General features: G+C 47.9%; 1 protein-coding gene across 5 annotated transcripts in view; it reads left to right on the top strand.

Annotated features, from left to right (window-relative positions):
- The window catches only part of CPNE1 (copine 1), a 93,561-nt gene that overhangs the window by 35,211 nt on the left and 36,057 nt on the right, over positions 1 to 22,293 (top strand). For 4 of the 5 annotated variants that reach the window (XM_026656784.2, XM_026656782.2, XM_024206227.2 and 1 more), the window contains exons 2-3: positions 11,176 to 11,304; positions 12,738 to 12,917. In XM_026656784.2, the coding sequence (XP_026512569.1) occupies positions 11,176 to 11,304; positions 12,738 to 12,917 (309 nt within the window). Of the gene's footprint in view, positions 1 to 5,638; positions 5,730 to 11,175; positions 11,305 to 12,737; positions 12,918 to 22,293 lie in introns of those variants that run through there. The other variant, XM_024206229.2, reaches the window with a different exon arrangement.

A 22,293-nucleotide genomic window follows, 5' to 3' on the forward strand; every position in this document is an offset into this window, starting at 1 on the left:
GAAACTAGCATGAGAGCTCTGGGGATTTCGTCTGGGCAGCAACAAATAAACACGTGTTGAGCCTCAAGGTTTGTCAATTTAGAGAAGTGTGGATGTTTTTCTGAACCTATGAAGGGGTTACCCTTTCTCTAGTTCGTCCTCTTGTATGCTGCCTCCAGTGGCAATAAAAACTTTCCCCTTACTACTAAGATGACAGTTGTTTCAGAAAGAATACGGTCTTCAAGGGAAGGCTCCTCTCTACTTTCCTCAGGAGCAGCTGGACTCGGTATGAAGTCTTGCTGTCTCTCCACTAGGCCCTGTTTGCTTAACATTACATTTGGTAATCTCCTTTGATTAGACCCAGAAGATGATGTTCTTATGGGAAAAGCCACTTACTCTCTGAAAAGAGAGATCTCTTCTGCTTTGGAACTTCCCAGATAAAAATGGTTCAATCTGAGATACTTTTCAAGGCAAATCTTCACACTGTAGCTAAAACTGAGCAACAGCTGGGCCCGGTGGAGACTTCGGGTGCTGCCACATCCTATTATGATAACATTTTTAAGTGCCCATCACTGTGGCATCTGAGCTCACATGGTTTAAATTAAGATATTGGTGATTTTAACGAGAGAAAGTAGGAAGGAAGATGAGGGATCATTTGGGAGGTAAGGCTGAGTTTCACTTTTTTTCTTTAAAGATTCAAATAAGGCTTCATTTTGTGAGATGGGGCAGTTTCATATTTGCTTGTCCGCTTTTAATACAAATTTGAAACGTGCATTTATGTATTTGATTTGTACTGTGTGCAAACACAAATCAAGGAGTGATGACTGTCTTCCTGCAAAGGATGTCTGTTACTTGGAGATACTGAAGCCTAAACAGAGATGGTTCTGTTTGCTGAGCAGCCCCTCCTTTTACTTCATTAGGCTCTATTTTGTCCTGTATCTCTGAGTGCACAAATGGGGCTGAAGGTGGAAATTACTCTTTTTCGGTATTTCCTTTTCTGTGTGCAATTTTTACGGCTGGCAATATGTAAAGTTTAAGAATCCTGGCTAAGAAGCCTGGGCTAACTGACCTTTTTACCCTTCTCTCTTTCCTAATGATAGACATTGTACAAAGTTGTACTGACGTGTCTGCTCTGGGGAATTGGAGCAAATATATTAGGGCTCCAAAGAACTACATAGACTTGAGATTAAATTTGTTCTATATTCTATGCTGGGCTGGGGAGGAACTGTATGTAGGTGGATTTGGAAAAAGGATCTTGAGTTCTGTTGTTAGCCTGACTTGAGAGAAACTGATTAGTTTGTCAGAGGTAATGGTAGACTTTTGAGGCTGTGTGCAGAGCCCGTTTGTGGTTGAATGCTGCCAAAGAATGTGACACGGAAGGTCAATAGTACCAATATGGGATAGTAGCTTACTCACATGTGGGAATGGAACTAGGGTGTCTTGTCCACTTTTCCTAAAGCTTCACTACATTCTACTCTACATCAGTTTTCATACCCTCTCAGCACTGTAGGATCTGAGTGCTGTACAGTACTGTATCAAGCAACGCGACTAATATCCGTCACATGTGGGTTAAATGATGATCAGTCTTGAGTGATTGGCCAAATAACTGTATTAAATTATAAAACACACTTAAAAGGGAAATTAATTTTTTGTTAAAATCACTTGCTACAACAATGAGTTGAATAAGATGACTAATGATTAAATACCTGTGGCTTTATATGTGTACCGACTCGGTCCTCAGAAAGATTAAATAGACCCTCCCCAATTCTGATAATGCTAAATAAACATACATATATATATATATATATATATATAATGAGAGAGAGTGTTTATCTTTATATATACGTGTATTGTTATAGCACTCATTGTAGTAACCTCATTTACAAATATTGTACTTTTGGTTTACTACAGTTTGCAATAACTTTTTGCAACCTGTTAAGAATATTTTTTATTAAATCTTAGTGAGATTTACAATGCTCAGTTGGGTTACTGGCGTGCATCTCTTTATAATTCTTCTGGGTACAGAACAGCAATGGCAAGAAGGACTATGTCACTTCCAAAACTGATCTCTGTCAGAGATACAGTGATCACCTGCCAACGGTTATTCATCCCCCAAAGGATTACAGACAGAAGTCATTCTTTCAGCATAATTCTAAGGCTTTTACTCTTCACTGTGTGTCTCGGCACTGGTTCTGCCTCACCCTCCGTATGATTGCTTGGATAGACAAGTTTAGGTATTCCATGTCTTGGAGTGACGAGGTTAAAGATAGCTTTCAGCGATTTCCCTGTAAGCCTTATTTATCTCATGGCATGTAATAAGGTAGTCAGACATGTTTTGCTCTGCCTTGGAAGCATATATACAGACCAAATAGCATCAAAGGACTCTGAAGACAAACTGTTTGGCAGCTATTTTGTCCGGGGGATTCCCCAAAGTAGCTGTGAAGCTCAAGAAATGTGTGCTATCCTCCATTCCTCATAGATGGGACTTTCATTCTTCCTTTTGCAACAGGACAGATTTCTAGACCAAGCCTCCTTGATACCAGTAGAGAGATTTCTACTGCAGAAGCAAGTGGAATAATTTAGAAGATGGAAGAAAATCACCTTAGACAAGTCGGTCTAAGAACAGTTCACAAGGAACACTTGTGTGAGCTGCTGAATATTAAAACAAATGTGCAAGCTTTGTCTACAGTGGGAAACTGAATCGTTGCTGACATTTTTCAGCAATGTTTCTCCCTGAAGTAGCAAGGACAACTGCTTAAGTGCTAGTGAAGACGTAACTCCTCTCTGTCTACTTAAAAGTTCCCTGAGAAGGATGGCCTTGAGATTAAAGGCCTGGAGTTGGAAGCAGTAGAGCCAAGTAAGATTCCTGGCTCTGCCACAGACTTCCTGTGTGAACTTGGGCAAGTCACCAACTTTTCTACTTCAGTTCCTCATCTGTAAAACAATGATAATACCTCACAGGAGTGTTGGACTTGTGTATTTTCTCATGCTCAGATAATGTAGTGATGAACACCACAGAAGAAGCTAAGAATAAATAAATTTAAATAGAAATACCACAAGAGTGGCACACCTTGGATATACACAAAGGCACTGCAGGATACGTTTGACTCAAAGAAGCAATCAAATACTATTAGTGACCTGTCACTCAAGAAAGAAGGACAAGAAAGCTTGAAAATCTTCTGAGTTGGACCGGAGCACGCTGAAGTTCTAACTTCACTAAGGGTTTATTGGCTAATCTGTGTGAGGATTAATCACTTCACTGGCAGAAAGCTCTTATGCTTCTGATGATATAACCTACAAGGCAGCCATGTGGTGGTAGTGGTATTTGCAAGGAGTGTGCCACAACCTGCACTGCCTCAGTAATCTCTTAAAATCTGTCTACATTCAGCATCCTAGTGGCTCTTTTTATTATGTAATTATCCTCTCTCTTTTAGGTGCTTATTTCACATCCCTTCATAAATTTTGATGGCTGTGAAGGGGCTCTAGAATGGAAAACTTCTTGCTTACCTGATCATTTTCTTTTTTGTATATTTCATACCCAGCAATCTGACCCACAATGGAGGATTAAGATTTTAACTAATTTCTTCAAATTGAAAGACTGTCAGGAAAGGGAGAAAACTGCTTAAAGTACCATGACGTATTTGTTGTGGTTAATATTTCAGAAGTCTACTCTAGCATTAAGCATTGTAGAGAACTCTGTATGGCCAAGCAGTTTCAGAACATGTATATTTAGTTTTCAGGCACAATCCTCAAATTTAGTGGGGGTTCAGCAGGAGGGATTTTCTATTCCCTTGGAGACAACTCTGCTAGTCTGAGCCTATTTTCTTATCTGTACTTGAGGGCTGAAGAAAGGAAATGAGAAAACTTCCCTCTCCCAAAACCAGCTTTGTAAGAAAACTTCATTTAAGATTTCACTTCAACTAGATTTTTCTGCAGTAGTTGACATCACAAGCACTTAGTGCTCTAGTAAATGCTTTGTTCATCCAGGGCTATATTTGTAAGGAGGACTGCATGGCTTCTGGACGACTCTGACACCATCAACACCATCCTCCCCTAAATACCTGGGTTCCCAGAACACCCATTAGCTTGATTCGAGCCCTAGGATCAGTTTAGCCTCTGATTTGTCTTTGTCTCTGTCTGAGGGATTGGAAACACCTACAAGATCTCTATCAAGCGTTCTTAAAACTACACTACCTACTTGCTGAAGTGAAGAAACAGACTGACAGAGCCATAAGAATACCCAGAAGTCACCTACTCCAGGACAGGCCCAACAAAGAAAGTAACAGAACGCCACTAGCCTTTAGCCCCCAACCAAAACCTCTCAAGTGCATCATCAAGGATCTACAACCTATCCTGAAGGACGATCCCTCACTCTCACAGATCTTGGGAGACAGGCCAGTCCTCGCTTACAGACAGCCCCCCCAACCTGAAGCAAATACTTACCAGCAACCACACAACAAAAACACTAACCCAGGAACCTATCCTTGCAATAAAGCCCATTGCCAACTCTGTCCACATATCTATTCAAGGGACACCATCAGAGGACCTAATCACATCAACCACACCCTCAGAGGCTCGTTCACCTGCACATCTACCAATGTGATATATGCCAGCATTGCCCCTCTGCCATGTACATTGGCCAAACCGGACAGTCTCCATGCAAAAGAATAAATGGACACAAATCAGATGTCAAGAATTATAACATTCAAAAACCAGTTGGAGAACACTTCAACCTCCCTGGTCACTCAATTACAGACCTAAAAGTCGCAATACTCCAACAAAAAAACTTCAAAACAGACTCCAACGAGAAACTGCAGAACTGGAATTAATTTGCAAACTGGACACCATTAAATTAGGCTTGAATAAAGACTGGGAATGGATAGGTCATTACACAAAGTAAAAACTATTTCCCCGTGCTAAATTTTCCCCTACTGTTATTCACACCTTCTTGTCAACTGTTTGAAATGGGCCATCCTGATTATCACTAGGAAAGTTTTTTTTTTCTCCTGATAATAGCCCACCTTAATTGATTAGTCTCCTTAGAGTTGGTATGGCAACACCCATTTTTTCATGTTCTCTGTGTATATCTTCCTCCTATATTTTGCACTCCATGCATCCGATGAAGTGGGTTTTAGCCCACGAAAGCTTATGCCCAAATAAATGTGTTAGTCTCTAAGGTGCCACATGTAGTCCTCGGTCTCTTTCCTCCAACTAGTGTTTATCTAAGTCAAACTGGTCAGTTAGCTCACGGCATGGAGCGAACACACAGGCACAGCTCGCTCATTGTCACCAATGGAAGCTGCAACCTCAGCGTTTTCCCTGGCTTCTGCTCTCAGACCCCGCATAATCCTGCCACTGTTCCTCTTCGCTGTTACCGGGATCCCTGTCCCCTCTTCAGCCGCTACCCCGACTGCGCTTCCCAATAGCCTGCCCCTTCCCGTCGCTGTTGGGAGCCGCCCAAGGAGCTGGCAGTGCCCCTCGCCGGGGCTGGAGGAAGTTTCCTGCTGCAGGCAGAACAGACTCTGGAGTTCGTGGCCCCTCGCCGAGCAGCTGCTGGGGCGGAGAGAGCCCGGCGCTGGCGGCGATCCGGGCTGGGGAGCGTTCTCCTCCCCCGAGCCAGGCCTCCTGGCGCAGCGTCCCCGCCCCGGGGAGGAGCTGGGAGATCAGGGTGCCAGAGCCGCGCTGGCCCGCCCAGACCCCACACCTTGCCCGCTGCTGCGCTGGGTGCGGATCGCGCGGGAAGAGCAGAGGTGGGTCGGGCCGGTGCGCCCCACAGCCCGCGGGGTGTTGGGGTCTGACGGGCGGCGGGCTAGGTCTGCCTCCCCTGCTGCCCCGGCGAGAGCGGAGTGCGGGCTGGGGCCGGCGCCGGGGGCACTGCTCCCAGCTGCATGCCGGCAGGGCAAGGGACCCTTGCGCGGTGTCGGGCGGGGGCCGGCCTGCAGGGCCCTTCCCTCCCGGGGCTGGCCGCCACAGCTGCAGTTGGTTGTGGCTCCGTGTCGGTGCGCTAGGGCGCAGGAGGGGGTGAGAGCCACCCAGCCAGCCTCCCTTTCTGCTCCGCTCCTCTCCGCCTCCCGGAGCGCGGCGTTGGCTGGGCCTGAGCATCCCGCGAGCACGGGCCGCCTTATGTAACCTGGCTGTGTGCACGGCAGGCCCTGGGGGCTCCCGGAGCGCCGCGGTTCATTGTTTGCAGAAGTGGATCTCATCGAGCAGGATGTTTGCCTAGTAGAGGCTGGTGTTCTTGCGCTCAGATTCATAGGGGTGGTTAAATTTGTGCTAGTCTTCAGGTTGCACGGGATTTTCCATCAGCTTATTTGTACTTCAGACCTTTCGTGCACCAGGAGGGCTCAGCCTCTGCCTGCTGAAGCTTTGTTTTCCAGTGTCATAAAAGGAGTACTTGGCAGGCTGGACAGTTGGCATAGGTCACCCTCGGACTGAAACAACAAAATACTGCAGGGAGAGCAAACTGGGAATTAGATAACTGATTATATTCTACAAAGGGTTCTCTAGCTCCTAAAAGAGAGATCTGGAACCCTATAAAATGCAATATAAAACCGTACACACATAGTCAGGTTAGCCTGCAACCCTGTTTTTACATTATGGCTATCAGTTCAATATTCCAAATAGTTTCAAGCAAGAATAAGACCCCGAAGACTTGTTGCACAAGGACACAATCTCATTCACTGATTTGTAGAAACTTGAATCATACACACAAAATTTGATATATAAAGGGAAAATATTAGCTTTGACTAAATTAAACTTGTCCACACACACACATCTGAGAGCTCTTAGTAACAGAGCAACATCAGAAAAAATGTGAACTCTGGGGTGGAAAAAGATTCAGAAGCATCCATAGGTAGAGGATTGTCTTTCTCCTTTTTTTTCAGGAGGAACGTGAATAAGCCTGGTACGTGAATTTAAAATAAATAATCTCAGACAAGGGGATATTTGCTTTTAAATTATATTTATTCCTTTACTTTAAACATTGTATTGTCTATAGATTTTCTTTATCAGTGACAGTATAAGAGATTTTAAAAAGATTGCTAGCAGAATTTTGGTTGTAAACTTTTAAGATTAGCTGTAGATCACTTTGTCTTTAGACTGTATTTACAAGACATGAAATTGTCAAATTTAAAAAAATCTGCCTATGTTAATCCTAGCTAGCCATTGCATTCAATGTTTTTGTTTGTTTACAAAATAATATTTTGTTGAATAAAATATTGAGACATTTCTATTTTAGTGCTTGTGGTGAAAATATATTTAGTAACCTGTAGTTTTACTGTGATACACCAGGTTTTTCTCTTGAAGATTTAGGTCTGATCGATAAAGTTGCTTTTATTTTCTTAGAGAATGCAGTGGTTGTCTGCAGGATCTGTTACTGGATCCAAACCGAGTTATCAATTAATACAAATTATATTTACTGTCATTTTTAAAGTAAGGAAACTCTTGTTCTGAAATTTATATATTAAAATATTCTGTTGCAACGCCACTCCGTTGGTCCGTTCACTACCTTGTTAATTTTCATTCCTGCCAAATTAATAGATTAGAGAGACAAGGGGGGTGAGGTAATTTTTTTTATTGGGCCATCTTCTGTTGGTGAAAGAGGCAAGCTTACATAGAGCTCTTTGGGTCTAGGAGAGGTACTACATGTGGGCATGTCTACACTACAGAATTAAGTTGACTTAAGTTAGGCTGACATACAGCTACTGCAGTAATTAAATTGGCTCTTTGTGTCCACACTACGCTCTTTCTGTCAGTGGTGCGCATCCTCACCAGGAGTGCTTGTACCCATTTAAGTGGGGCACTAGCAGCCGGAGCCCCTGAGCAGTGGGGCTCCGGGTGGTAACAAGCAATGTAAATAACGCAGTGTCTACACACCCCCTAACTACATCGACTTAAGCGCTCACAGAGGTGGAGTTATTAAGTCAGTATAGTGGGTGAGTTACATCGGCGGAAGGGACGTTTTAGTGTAGATGCTTACACAGTTTGGTCGACGTAAGGCAGCTTACGTTTAGTGTAGACAAGGCCTCAGTGTCGCATCTAAATACTAGGATGGAACAGAAAAGGAGTTAACACATGTTGCAAGAAATGATTCATGCGAAGTGTGCAATTAACATCTCTAGAGTCATAGGACAAAGGAGGGTTAGTGGGTTACAGGTAGTTGTACAGAGCCATAAATCCAATGTCTTAAGTTCATGGTTTTTGGTGTCTAGCTGAGTTATGAATACAAGTTCAGCTTTTGAAGGTGTTATACAGGTTTCCTTTGAGGCTAAGGACTGAGAGGTCAGGTATGGAGTGATTGTTTTATGAAAAATGTTCACACTTGGGTGATAATGGTGTTTATGTCTCATCATTTTTCTGCGTGAATTCATTTGAGAGCATAGTGACTGTCTCATTTCACTCACATGGTGGTTGTTGGGGCATTTAGTGTACTGAATGAGGTACGCCACTGACAAAATGGGAATTTTCTTAATGTTTTGAATGAATGTTGTGGTGCCTCAGTTTCCCTTGTGTGTTGCACAAGTATCTAGGTAGTGGGACAACGATGTGTGATCGTTGCAGAGACCCCTAGAGAGCAGGTGTGACTGCACTCTAACTGCCTGGGCCCAGACAATGACCAGACAGTCTGTGTCCTGGCAACTGATGGCCAGGGCTGATCCTCTGCAAGAAGCCAGCCGGCTGCAATGCATGGGAAAACAAAGAGAGAGGTGGAGGCCAGGTGACCAATTTGCTGGGAAAGAGACAAAGGATGGAGGTGGGGCAACTGGGCATGACTGAGGCGCTGCTAGACGCTGATCAGTCTCCTGTTTGGGACTCGGGACGGGAGGAGCCTAGGGGTCTGGGTCTCCCCAAGATGGACTTTGCTGAATCTTTCTGCGCTAACAAGAACTGTTCTGCGCTATATTCCAGACAACTAATAAACCTTCTGGTTTACAACACTGGCTGAGAGTCACTGCTGTCACTGTGGAAGTTGAGGGTGCATGGCCTCTTTGGAGGCACGTAAGGCTTCCCCAGGTCTCCTGTTCAGGTGGGCTCACTGTGGGGAGCTCACAGCATCAGGTCAGACCCAGAAGGCGCTGAAGCCAAGGAGGCTTGCCCTAGTGAGAGTGTGCCCTGAGGCATCGTCTCACTACAAGAGGGTCCTGTCTGAACATCATTCAGAGTTAGGGTTGCCAGGTTTTCGACCAGAACGCCCGGTCAAAAAGAGAGCTTGACCGCTCCAGTCAGCACTGCTGACCGGGCCGTTAAAAGTCTGGTCGGCAGTACAGCAGGACTAAGGCAGGCTCCCTGCCTGCCCTGGCTCTGTGCACTCCCCGGAAGTGGCAGGCATGTGCGGCCCCTAGGCGCAAAAGCGATCAGGGAAGCTCCGTGTAGCGCTGGCTCCACAGCTCCCATTGCTCGAGAACTGCAGCCAATTGGAGCTACGGGAGTGGCGCCTGCAGGCATGGGTAGCACGCGCTGTGCAGAGCCACCTGATCGCCCCTGTGTCTAGGAGTCGGACACGCTGGCCGCTTCTAGGAGCAGCCCGGAGCCAGGTCAGGCAGGGAGACTGCCTTAGCCCCGCTACGCCACCCACCCGGAGCAGCCTGTGGTAAGTGCCACCCAGCCGCAGTCTGTACCCCAACCCCCCTGCCCTAGGTCGGAACCCCCTCCTGCACCTTAATTTCCTCCCAGACCCCACTCCCTCACCCCAGACCCCTACCCCAGCCCTGAGCCCCCTTCCAGAGCCCGCACCCTAATCCCCTTCGCCAACCCCCTCCTGCACCCCTACCCCAGCCTCCTCCCGCACCCAGATTCCCTCCCAGAGCCCTCACCCCCTCCCTCACTCCAACCCTCAGCCCTGAGCACCCTCCCCCACTCCAAACCCCTGGGTCCCAGCCCTGAGCCTCCTCCTGCCCCCCAAACCCCTCATTGCCGGCCCCACCCCAGAACCCGCATTCCCATCTGGAGCCTGCACCCCCTCCCACACCTCAACCCTCTGCCCCAGCCCTGAGCCTGCTCCTGCACTCCAAACCCATTGGCCCCAGCCTGGAGCCCAATCCTGCACCCCAAATGCCTCATCCCCAGTTCCACCCCACAGCCTGCACCTCCAGCTGGAACCGTCATCCCCTGCCCCAGCCTGTAGCCCCCTCCCGCACCCTGAACCCCTCATTTCTGGCCCTACCCCGGAGTCCGCACCCTCAATTGGAGCCCTCACTTGCTCCCGAACTCCTGCCTCAGCCCAGTGAAAGTGAGCGAGGGTGGGGGAGAGCGAGCGACGGAGGGAGGGGGGCTGGAGTGAGTGTGGGCGAGGCCTCAGAGAAGGGGCGGGGCAGGAGTGGGGCTTCAGGGCAGGGGGCGAGGCAAGTATGTTCGGTTTTGTGCAATTAGAAAGTTGGCAACACTATTCAGAGTGGTTTCAAAGCACTGAACCTGTGCACCCATGGCAGTTTTGTGATAGGCATGTGTAGGACCCAGGAATGTTGAAAGGTGTGTTGTGTGGGGTAGTGAACATTGTAGCAGTGGAGATATGTCTGGAGGTTTTTTATCTGTTCTGGCAGGGTCTGGTGCCTCTTTGAGTTGGGGTGTCCTGCTCCATGGGGAGCTTGTTTCTGATGATGAGCTTGGTGAAGTTGGGGGTTTGTTTGAAGGCCAGAAGAGGGAGTTCAGGAAAGATTTCTATCAGGATGTGATCCCCATTGAGTATGGATTGTAACTGTTTAATGATACCCTGTATGGGTTTCGCTGTGGGGTCGTAGATGAGAACTAGGGATGTGCAATGGAGGGAGTTCAGGCAGATTCTCTCGGGGTATTTGGGTGGTCTGTTCCATGATGCCATCTACTTCTCTGGTGGAGTGCCATTATTTGGTGAAGGAAGTTTTAAGTGTGTTAAAGTGTGTATTCCGGACTTCCTAAATTAATCTTTCTAAATGGCTGTGTATTTCAAGCCTTGTGTACAATTTTCAAGAATTAAATGGAATCCTTGTTTTACAAATACCCAGAATATAAACACTGGAATTGAGAATCAACTTGAGAGCTTTGTCCCCTTCTAAAATCCCAAGCATCCTCTAGCTGAGGTGTATTTACCCTACTTAGGTTCTGTTTGCTGTGCTGTGTGGCTTGCTATGTGTCACTGTTATGAATGTGAGGGATGTGGTTTTATTGATAAGTACTTTATCAACATTTGAATTTATTCCTTGTCTGAACTCTTTTCTGCAGATGGCTCAGTGTGTGACTAAGGTGGAATTGGCCATATCCTGTGAGAATCTCATTGACAAAGATGTTGGTTCAAAATCTGACCCTCTGTGTGTCTTACTTCAAAATGTGGGAGGTGATCAATGGGCAGAGGTAAAAAGTAGTCTATAATCTCCAGTTTTGTATTATCATACAGAAATATGTATTTTCAGAACATGACCTAACTGTAAATATTTGCACTTGTTATTCTTCCTAGTAATTGCATAATTTGCTTAATTAAATGCTGCAAATATTTACAAATTAATATTTGGTCAAAAATTTTGTGACTCTTAAAGTTCATGTCTCTCAAGTGTGATAGAGTAAGAATCGTTTGCTTATTAACTTGAAGAAACAACAGGAATGTTTGTTTTTCTGTTAGGATGTGCCATGTGCTGCTGCTTTTCCCCTGTGAGGTGGGCAATCAGCACATAGTACAGCGTTTCTCAAATGCGGCCACCAGGGGCTTTTCTTGGGGCCACAGCCTCCTGGGCTGTGATGGGGGAGGGAAGAGGGAGCAGTGGCCCCTCCCCCTCGGTGCTCCTAGAAAGATGCACAGCCTTGGTGTTGGTTGCTGGGGCTTCCAGCAGGGGTTGGGCACTGCCCCCCTCTGGAGACAGCTGGGGCACAATGCTGGAGGAACAGGCAGTCGGTGAGTTCCCCACCTTTCCAGGGGTGGTGGGGCTCAGGCTTTTAGCTTCAGCCCGTGGGGTGGCGGAGAGGCAGGATCTGGGTTCAGGCTCCGGCCACGTGGCTTTGGGTTCCGTCCCCCGCGGGGCTTCAGGCTCCAGCCCCCTGCTGCCAAACCACCATTCCCGTTGTCCCTGGCCCCTACTGCCTCCCCTAATCCCCCATCCAGGGCTTAATTTGTCCCCAGACTTGTGGGGCTGAGTAAGTCTGCTGTGAAAAGTGATACTTGTATGTTTGTTAATATCACTTTTCACAGCAGACTTAGCAGCTTGCAATGAATAAATTACAGTGATATGGATATGCATATTTATTTGTTTTCCTAAAGCTAATTAAATATTTGAGGAAAAAATGTGAGCAAGAGTTGGTGGCTGCACTTTGAGGCCACCAAATAATTTGTCCATAGTATGTCAGTGGCTTTTTTCCTCAATTTCAGATTATCTCTAAGCCAAATTTAGTGGCCATTGATTATATAGGGAGAAAGAGTCCTGTGGCACCTTATAGACTAATAGACGTATTGGAGCATAAGCTTTTGTGGGTGAATACCCACTTCGTCAGATGTGTCATAAGGTCTATAAGGTGCCACAGGACTCTTTGTCGCTTTTTACAGATCCAGACTAACATGGCTAGCCCTATGATAATTGATTATATAGTTTCTTTATTAACATTCGGGGAGTACAAAGTTGCAGAGCTGTCAGCAGGCTCTGTGGCAGTGGCTAGATTTAGCAGCCTGGATCCTCAGATATGGTGCATATAAAGGCCAGTGAAGAAGTGTTTGGGGGTGAGGGATATAAAGAGTTTTGTGGGAATTGTGGTTAATATGTTTATATATAGTGATCATCTCCATCTCTTTCTTTGCATAGTTGGATCGAACTGAAAAGATAAAGAACTGCCAGAAGCCTGAATTCTCCAAGAAGCTGCTCGTTGATTATTACTTTGAGAAAGTGCAGAAGCTGAAGTTTGGTGTATATGATATCGATAACAAGTCCTATGATTTAAATGATGATGATTATCTTGGAGGGGTTGAGTGTACACTGGGACAGGTACTTCCAGAAATTTCATCTCTAATGTTCTGCAAAGTTGTGATATATGTAGGTTTAAATCTGAAAACAGGAGAAACTTAGGTGTCAGAAGCTTTGGCATACTTGAGGTGAAAGAATTTAATCCTTTCAACTGATCTTATATAGGCCATGTCTACATTATGGGTGCTATAGTGGCACGGCTACGGCACTGTAGCTATGCTGCTGTAGCACAGTAGTGTAGACGTTTCCGAATGTAACAAAAGGGGGTTTTCTGTTGCTGTAGGTAATCCACCTAGCAGCAGTAGATAGATGACTACCGCCTGTCCACCTAGCTCCATCTACACCAGGCCTTAGGTCAGCATAGCTAAGTCATTCCAGAGTGTGCATTTTTCAGCCGTAGCTATGTCAACTTAATTTAAAGTAGGACAGGCCTTAGAAAAAGAGTGTGTGCCACTAGCTTAAGTCTGAAGTGGCTTGGAGTTCTCTCAGCCATTGTATTTTCAAAGAGTAACCTTTGAAATACAGTATTTCTTTCATTCCATTTAGAATGGTACTGAGTGGATCTCTGACTCCTAGGGCTGGCTCTGCTGCTGTCACTATATTTAGGCTTGGTCTGTGCTTAAAAGTTAGGTTGACATAACTGTGTTGGTCAGGGCTGTGAACAAGCTATGCCAGCCTAACCTCCAGCGTAGATGCAGCTGTTTTGACAGGAATGCTCTCGTCAACGTAGCTGCTGTTGTTTGGGAAGGTGGTATTCCTACACTAGTCCCCTAAACCGTCTTCCATCCATGTAGACTGCGTCTACACTACAGGTTTATGCTGGCATTGCTATGCTGACATAGCTATGTCAGTATAGTCTCCATACTGTAGACATAGCTTTGGCATCCAAAGTACCTTTAGGATCTTTCACACTGTGTGCAGCAGAGTTCTTTCTATTAATGTAGGATCTTTTGGCAAGCAGAGTGGATAAAAAATTATTTTAAAAAGTCGTATGTAATTTAAATTACATAAATTTTCTTTCTAAAAATAAGCCTAATTAAAATTAAATATGAAATTATAACAACCTATATTAAGGCCTGACTTTACTATAATGTGTTAAAATAATTTAAATTTAAAAATTAATGTTCAAGAAGTACATGTTTGCTGCTGAAATTTTAAAGAAATTCTAGCTGTTGATCTTCAGGAAGTCACTGGCTAAGCACCTGAAACGAGAGTTTGTTGAATATAAAACTAGCTTTCGACAGCAGCAGCCTCTTTTCAAACTCTTTAAAACTCTTCTTCATTTCAGTTTATTCAGCTAGTTCAGTTCATTCACACTTGAGTAACTGACTGGGAGTTGATAGAAAAGCTTGTTTCCCTCTTCCAATCTATGAATAAAAACAAGGTATGAGAGGATGAGATCTATTAGTTCTAAAACCTTGAAGGGCATGGTGACCAGAAATAATCAGTTCCTCTTTGAGTGCTTGCTCATGTCAGTTCCAATTAGGTATATGTGCACAGTCTTTGGAAGGTTTTTCCCTAGCAGCACCAGTCAGGTTGGCTGTGGAGCCCCCTGGAGTGGAGCTTTCATGGCAGTGAATATAGGTCCCTGCCGACCCGCTGCCTCTTCAGTTCCTTCTTATCGCCAGTGACGGTCGTTAGAGCTGCAGTTGCTTGCTTTCGCAAGTGCTTCCCCTAGTCTTCATAGTTTCACAGTTTTCATAGCCACTTCTGTAGTTATAGTTATAACTAGTTAGTGTAAGTAGGAGTGGGGGTTTCTCCCACCCCAAATCCTTCCTTTCTCCCTTTGGGCTTTGGGGCATGCCTCAATCCAAAGGATTTAAACCCTGCAGAACCTGGCACAAGCCTATGGCAATGGGCAACCCCCATGACTCTTGCCTCAAGTGTCTGGGGGAGGTGCACCAAACAGACCGGTGTAAGATTTGTAAAGGGTTCTGCCCAAGGACAAAGAAAGAACGGGACTTCAGGCTGAGGCAGATCCTGATGGAAGACCATTGTCCCCAACCAGCCCCGAGCTGGCAGGATCAGGCACCGAGCACATCCTTGTGGAGTGCTCTGGCCTCTGTGTGTGTTACAGTGCTGAGGAAGGACTCTGGCCATAGAGACCCTCGGCACCGGTGCACCACTGCACCAAAGCCTGTAGAAGCAGCGCGGCACCACTCACAGTCCCCGGTGCCACATAAGCAGCATAAGAAAACCGACAAGGGGCTCTCGTCCGCACCAAGAGCTGCCAGGTTGGACAATGCTGCTGGAGTGCATCTGCGCAGGAGCGCCCAGCACCATCAACACAGGCACCAGCACTGTTGACTTCGGATCCCGCAAGGGGCTGTCGAGTCTGGTGCCAGTGGACTCTCCTGACCATGAGTGCCAGGTGAAGGAGCTATAACTCCCTTCCACCCCAGACACTTTCGAGGCCACAAGGGATTTGATTGCCATGATGGCTCCACAGTCCCCCGCCAGCTGGGATGGGCCTCCTGCGCCGCAGTGCATGGCACCATCTAGAGGCAAACCTGCTATTATGAGGCATCCACCTTCCCCGAGGCATTGCTGTCCGCAGCACCGTTCCCTGACACTGGCCCAGCAGCACCTTTCCCCAACTCCGACCACATGGCACCACTCTCCGGCACCGACCACATGGCACCGCTCTCCGGCACCATCCTGCTCGGCACCGCCGTGGTCTTCGCGCTCCAGGTCTCAGTCATCGGACTTGGAAGCGGAGTCCTACTATTCGAGAGACAGTCGGCACCAGTCAGATTGGCGCAGGCACAGGCAGGATGCTAGGAGGTGCTGTGCCAGGCGCAGGGGCAGGGACCTACACAGTGGCCATTTTGGACCCTGTGGGCCTACCACCAGGCCCAGGGCACAGTCTACAGGGGTTCCCAGTCTGTGGCCTCAGAAGGACGTGCACCTCCGCCAGTCAGGGACCACCCCACACCTTGGGGCTCCAAGACAGTGTCCGTTTGCGGTGCAGAGCCGGGTCCAGCTCCTGCACCCACTACTGCACCGAGGCTGCGGTCGGCACAGAGAGTCATGGTGCCAAGCAGGACGACTCCAGGGAGCCGGAGGGCCATGAGGGCCTCGTGCTGCCTCTAGCTTCGTCGGCATCGCCAGACGAAACAGTGTCAGGGTCTTCCTCCTCCGGGCCGCCCCCTATTGCTAAGAGGACACAGCAGGACCCGCTGTGCAGTATTGCCCACAATATGGCGCTCCAGGCTGAGGAGGTGGTCGAGTCAGAGGACCCAATGGTAGACATTTTAAACCCTGAAGGGCCATCCAGGATAGCACTGCCCCTCATAAAGACCATTCAGCCACTACAAAATCTCTGTGGCAAACCCCTGCCTGTATCACCCCAACACCAAAGGGCATGGAGAGGAACTATTTCGTACCCACTAAAGGGTACGAGTACTTATTCTCTCACCCGCAGTCCTGCTCACTTGTGGTGGTGGCAGTAAACGAGAGAGAGAGAGACAGGGACAACAGGGCCCAACTCCCAAGTCGAAAGACTCCAAAAAGATGGACCTCTTTGGCTGGAAGGTCTACTTGACCAGAGGGATCCAGCTGAGGATTGCTCACCAGCAAGCAATCCTCATCAGATAAAATTTTAATTCGTGGGAATCCATGATGAAATTCAAGGAGCTTGTGCCAGCAGATTCTAGAGCCGAGTTTGTGGCGATAGTGGATGAGGGCAAGGTGGTGGCACGGACCTCTTTACAGGCCTCACTGGATGCTGTGGACTTGGCCACGCGGACCATGTCCTCTGGTATAGACATGAGAAGGAGCTCCTGGCTCCAGGCAACCGGTCTTCAAGTAGTCCAACAAACTATTCAGGACCTGCCCTTTGATAGCATGGGCCTATTTGTGAAGCAAACATACTCCAGGCTTCACAGCCTAAAAGATTTGCGGGTGACGCTGAAATCGTTGGGCATGCATACCCCTGCCACCCAGCGGAAACATTTTAAGTCACAGCCCCCACAGCGTTTCTAACCCTCCGGCCCAGGCAGGACTTCTCCAGGAAGCAGGACAGGAATGGCAGGTGCAAGCCTCCCCATCCTCTGCCGGGCCAGGGCTTGACAAGGCCATCGTCAGGCTCTAAGCAAGCCTTTTGAAGGCATGCCCGGGGGCGACACACCAGCCTGCACACTGGATCCTTCTCCCCGTTTTCTCAACCGTCTGTCCCACTTCTATTGTGCTTGGGCACAGATTCAGATAGCTGGGTCCTTTGCATGGTGGAAATGAGATATTCTCTCCAATTCTGCCCTTCCCCTCTTTCCCAGTCCCCTTCCCCATCCCTCTTCAGGGACCCTTCTCACAAGCATCTCATGCAGGAGATCCAAACTCTCCTCGCCACGGGAGCAGTGGAGGAGGTTCCTCAGGAGCTAAGGGGCAAGGGATTCTGTTCCTATTATTTCCTAATCCCCAAAGCTAAGGGGGGTCTCAGAACCATCCTTCACCTGCGAGGCCCCAACAGTTTAATGAGAAAGTTGAGGTTCCGCATGGTCTCTCTAAGCATGATTATTCCCTCTCTGGATCCGAGAGACTGGTACACCGCCCTCGACCTCAAGGACGCGTATTTCCACATCTCTATAATTCCTGCCCACAGATGGTTCCTCAGGTTTGTGGTCAATCACAGTCATTACCAATTTACAGTCCTCCCCTTTGGCCTGTGAACGGCCCCATGAGTGTTCAAGTGCATGTCAGTCATAACCACCTTCCTACACCGGAGGCAGGTGCAGGTTTACCTGTACCTCAACGACTGGCTGCTCAGGGGGCATTCCAGGGACGAAGTGGAGTGACAAGTCAGCTTCGTAAGTTCCACCTTCGACAGGTTGGGTTTGCTGCTCAACAAGCACAAATCAACCCTATACCCAACTGTAGCGAGGCGACGACTCACCGGTGCGGCGCCTCCTGCTGGTCGTCCAGGGAATTAGCTCTCCAGCTCCGGAGCGCCCTCTGCAGGCCGGCTGATTTCTCGCCTGTCGCTGGCCCTCATGTCCCTCCTGGACCCCTTGCCTTTGCCTTGGGGTGCTGCTGCCTGGCAGTGTCCCCACACTTTGGGTGTCCCCTCCCAGGGGAACCCCCAACTCTCTATACCCACCTTGCCTCAGTGGCTACTGCCAGTCACCACCTAGCCGCCACTCACTGGGGCAGACTGCAGTCTGTAATCCCCTCATCATTGGCAAGGGGGGTTTGGACCTGCTGCCTTTGCCTACCCTGGTCTGCACCTCTGCAAACCCAGTACTCTTCCTGGCCTTTACCAAGGCCTGCAGCCCGGGGGTTTTCCAGCCTGGAGCTCCCCAGCTCCTCTGGCCTTTCCCCAGCCCTGCTCCACTCTAGGTACCCTGCTGTGCTCCCAAGCAGCAAGGCCCTTCTCAATCCACAGCTAGAGAGAGAGACTGTGTGCAAGCTCCTGGCTCACAGCCCTTTTATAGGGCCAGCTGTGGCCTGATTGGGGCGTGGCCTCAGCTGTGGCTGTTTCCCCAATCAGCCTAGCCATTCCTCCCTGCCCCGGCCCTCTCCAAGGGCTGGCTCTTAACCCCTTCTTAGCCGGAGCGGGGTGACCGCCCCGCTACACTGACACAGAGGATAGATTTTATCGGAGCAGTGTTGGACTCAGGCCAGGCTAGGGCATCCCTGCCAGAGGCTCGCTTTTGGTCAATGACAGACATCATACAAAGCTTCAGGCGGTACCCTACTACCACAACAAGGGGTTGCTTGAGGCTCCTTGGCCACATGGCAGCATGTACGTATGTGGTACAGCACGTGAGACTAAGGTTTCTCCAAGCTTGGCTGGCGTCCACCTACCGTCCGGGGCGCAACAGCCTGGACAAGGTGGTCACCCGCCTGGTGCTGATTCTCGAATCTGTCCACTGGTGGCTCAACCCACAGGAGGTGTGCAAGGGAGTCCCCTTCAACAAACCCCAGCCCTTTCTGTTCCTCTTGACAGATGCATCAGCGTTGGGATGGGGCGCTCACCTGGGAGAACTCCAGACCCAAGGTCTCTGGTTGCAGGATGAGCTTTCACTCCACATCAATGTCAAGGAGTTGAGAGTGGTCTGACTGGCGTGTCAAGCCTTCCAGGCCCAATTGCAAGGGAAGTGCGTGGGGGTCATGACAGACAACACAATTGCTATGTTTTACATAAACAAGCAGGGTGCTCGTTCTTCTCCCCTGTGTCGGGAAGCCCACAAGCTGTGGGACTTCTGCATAGCCCACTCCATTCACCTGGAAGCATTTTACCTCCCAGTTTCTCAGAATGAGTTGGCGGACTACCTCAGCAGGTTCTTCCACAATCATGAGTGGTCTATCCGCCCGGACGTGGTGCACAACATTTTCCAAAGGTGGGGAGTTCTCCAAATCGACCTGCTTGCCACGAAGAGCAACAGAAAAGGCCCCTGATTCTGTTCCTTCTGGAATCACAGCCTGAGCTTTCTAGGGAATGCATTTCTCCTTCCTTGGATGGACCATCTGTTGTACATGTTCCCACCGGTTCCGCTCATCCCCAGTGTTCAGCGCAAGATCCGCAGGGACAAGGCAGTGGTCATACTGGTAGCACTGGGTTGGCCTAGCCAGCGCTGGTACACCACGCTCCCGGAGCTGTCAGTGGACACCCCAATCGCATTGCCCCTGATCACCCAAGACCACAGTCATCTTCATCATCCCAACCTCGAGTCTCTGCACCTTACCGCTTGGAATCTTCACGGCTAAACCCGATGGAGCTCATGTGCTCTGAGCCGGTTAGGGAGGTCCTACTAGGTAGCAGGAAACCCTCCAGCAGAGCTACCTACCTGGCCAATTGGAAAAGGTTTGCAATCTGGTGTTCTAAGGTCGTGCTCCTCCGATGCAGGCTCCCATACCGCTTATCCTAGACTACCTACTGCATTTAAAACAGCAGGGCCTCTTGGAATCATCTATGGCAGCCATCTTTGCCTTCTACCCAGGAGTGGCAAGCCGTTCTGTCTTCGCCAACACAATGGTCAGTCCTGAAAGATCTGGACAAGCTGTAACCGCAGATTAAACAACCTATCCCAGCGTGGGATCTCAACCTGGTCCTTTCCAGACTAATGGGGCCCCCATTTGAACCCCTGGCGACTTGTTCACTGCTCTACCTGTCATGGAAGATGACATTCCTAGTTGCCATTACATCAGCAAGGAGAGTGTCGGAGTTTAAAGCCCTAACCTCTGACCCTCCTTACACTATTTTCTATAAGGACAAGGTGTAACGTAGGCCTCACCCAGCCTTTCTCCCAAAGGTTGTGTCCCAATTCCACGCCAATCAGGACATTTTTCTACCCATCTTTTACCCAAAGCCTCACGTGGATAGTCGAGAAGAAAGGCTACGCTCCCTGGACGTTCGAGCGCTGGCCTTTTACATTGAATGTACAAAGCCGTTCCGTAAGTCAAACCAGCTGTTCGTGGCAGTTGCAGACTGGATGAAGGGCCTTCCGGTCTCATCACAGAGGATTTCATCGTGGATCATGTCTTGTATCCAGGCATGGTATGATCTGGCAAAAGTAGCAGCCCCTGAACTAACGGCACATTACACAAGAGCGCAGGCCTCCTCGGCAGCATTCCTGGCCCAGGTCCCGATCCAGGAGATAAGCAGGGTGGCAACGTGGTCCTCGGCTCACACTTTCACCTCTCATTACGCTATTACCCAGAGACGATGCAGCATTTGGCAGAGCGGTGCTCCGGTCAGCAATTCCATGAACTCCGATCCCACCTTCTGGCAAGGGCTTGGGAGTCACCTAATTGGAATCGACATGAGCAAACACTCGAAGAAGAAAAAATGGTTACCTACCTTTCGTAACTTGTTCTTCAAGATGTGTTGCTCATGTCCATTACAAATCCCCCCGTCTCCCCTCTGTCGGAGTATCCGGCAAGGGACTGAAGAGGCAGCAGATGGGCAGGGACCTAAATTCACCGTATGAAGGCGCCACTCCAGGGGGCTCCACAGCTGACCTGATGGGTGCTGCTAGGGGAAAAACCTTCCGATGACTGTGCATGTGGCGCGCACACACCTAATTGGAATGGACGTGAGCCACACATCTCGAAGAACACAGTTACGAGAAGGTGAGTAACTGTTTTTTCAATTTACTAAGTATATTTCGTTTGCTTCATAAATCAGTTAGTTTTAAGTGCAAAACGTGTTTTGATAAACTTCCTTTTTTTCTTATGTATCCAGCATATTTAAGGTAGTTTTATTTGACTAATAATTTCAAAATGCTGTTTTTTCACATTTTAATTGAATTCCAATTTCTGTCCAAATACAGCTTGACACAAAATGCAAGTAAAAAATTAATCCTCTACTAAATAAGAAATGTGTTGTTCACCAATTTCTAACATGATATAAATATATGAAAATTAAGAATCTGAATAAATGTGTCTAGATATACTGTATGCCTCTGAGTAGCAAAAAGAATTACCATCAGATTTGGCGGAAAGACTATGTGTAGTTCCGTATCAGCATGTTTTAATGGTACCAACCAATGAGAATCAGCCTTTTTTTTAGGAAAATAACTACAAAGCACAAACGCAAAACAAGATTAAAATTGATTATTTAAATCATGATTAGAATCCGTGATTTAAATCGCTTAGATTTTAATCAATCTACCCTGCCTGCAACATAGAGACACAGCAGTTCTGGTGTCTTTCTGACGCTCCCTCTACAACGTGACATCCTGGTTGGCCAACTCTCCCTAAAGCCAAGTGAAAGAGCTGTTCTGAAACATTAGTATCAGTTGTTTGTAACTTGCTCAGGTGTGTTCTTTGATATTGAAACTTCGCAGCCCAAAGCTGGTTTCTTTTAAAGAGTTTGAGCAAAATGTGTTCAGCTTTTCTTTACATTCAAACAAGAAATTATTTTTTTTTGGCAGGGTTTGTGATAGCGTCTGTCTGTCTGTAACATAACTTTTGAACGCTGACTGTGATCTGTTCAAAATTTCAGGGCATGTTGTAGGTTTCAGTGGGCAGAACCTGATTGATTTTTTGGGGGAAAAAATAGAAGGGGGAAAATGGGGAACACATGGAGCCTCTGGCATCTGTTTAGCAGAGCCACACCTTCAACTGGTTCCACCTTCCAGCATAACAATACCTCTATCTCAGCTCTGTTCATCCTCCCAATAGAGTACTGCATGTTGACGTCTTGAATGACTTTTCTTTCTGTCTACAAGATGAGAAGAAATAAGGCGGGGAAGGGGAGCCCACAGGGCATCTGGCAGAGAAGATCTTGGAATGGGGGTTTCACACACAGTCCTTGGTATGGGGAAAACATAGAGCCACTGCCAGTGGAGGGAAATGGGGGATGCACAGAGCCCTGGTGTGCAGGGAGGGGAGCAGTTACAGGGAGTCCCTGGATTAGAGGGCGGATGGGAGGGTGGCACACTAGGAGCTTGTGGGG

Source organism: Terrapene carolina, unplaced genomic scaffold (assembly GCF_002925995.2).
Source record: "Terrapene carolina triunguis isolate 2854851 unplaced genomic scaffold, T_m_triunguis-2.0 Scaffold233, whole genome shotgun sequence".
Lineage (NCBI taxonomy): Eukaryota > Metazoa > Chordata > Testudines > Emydidae > Terrapene > Terrapene triunguis.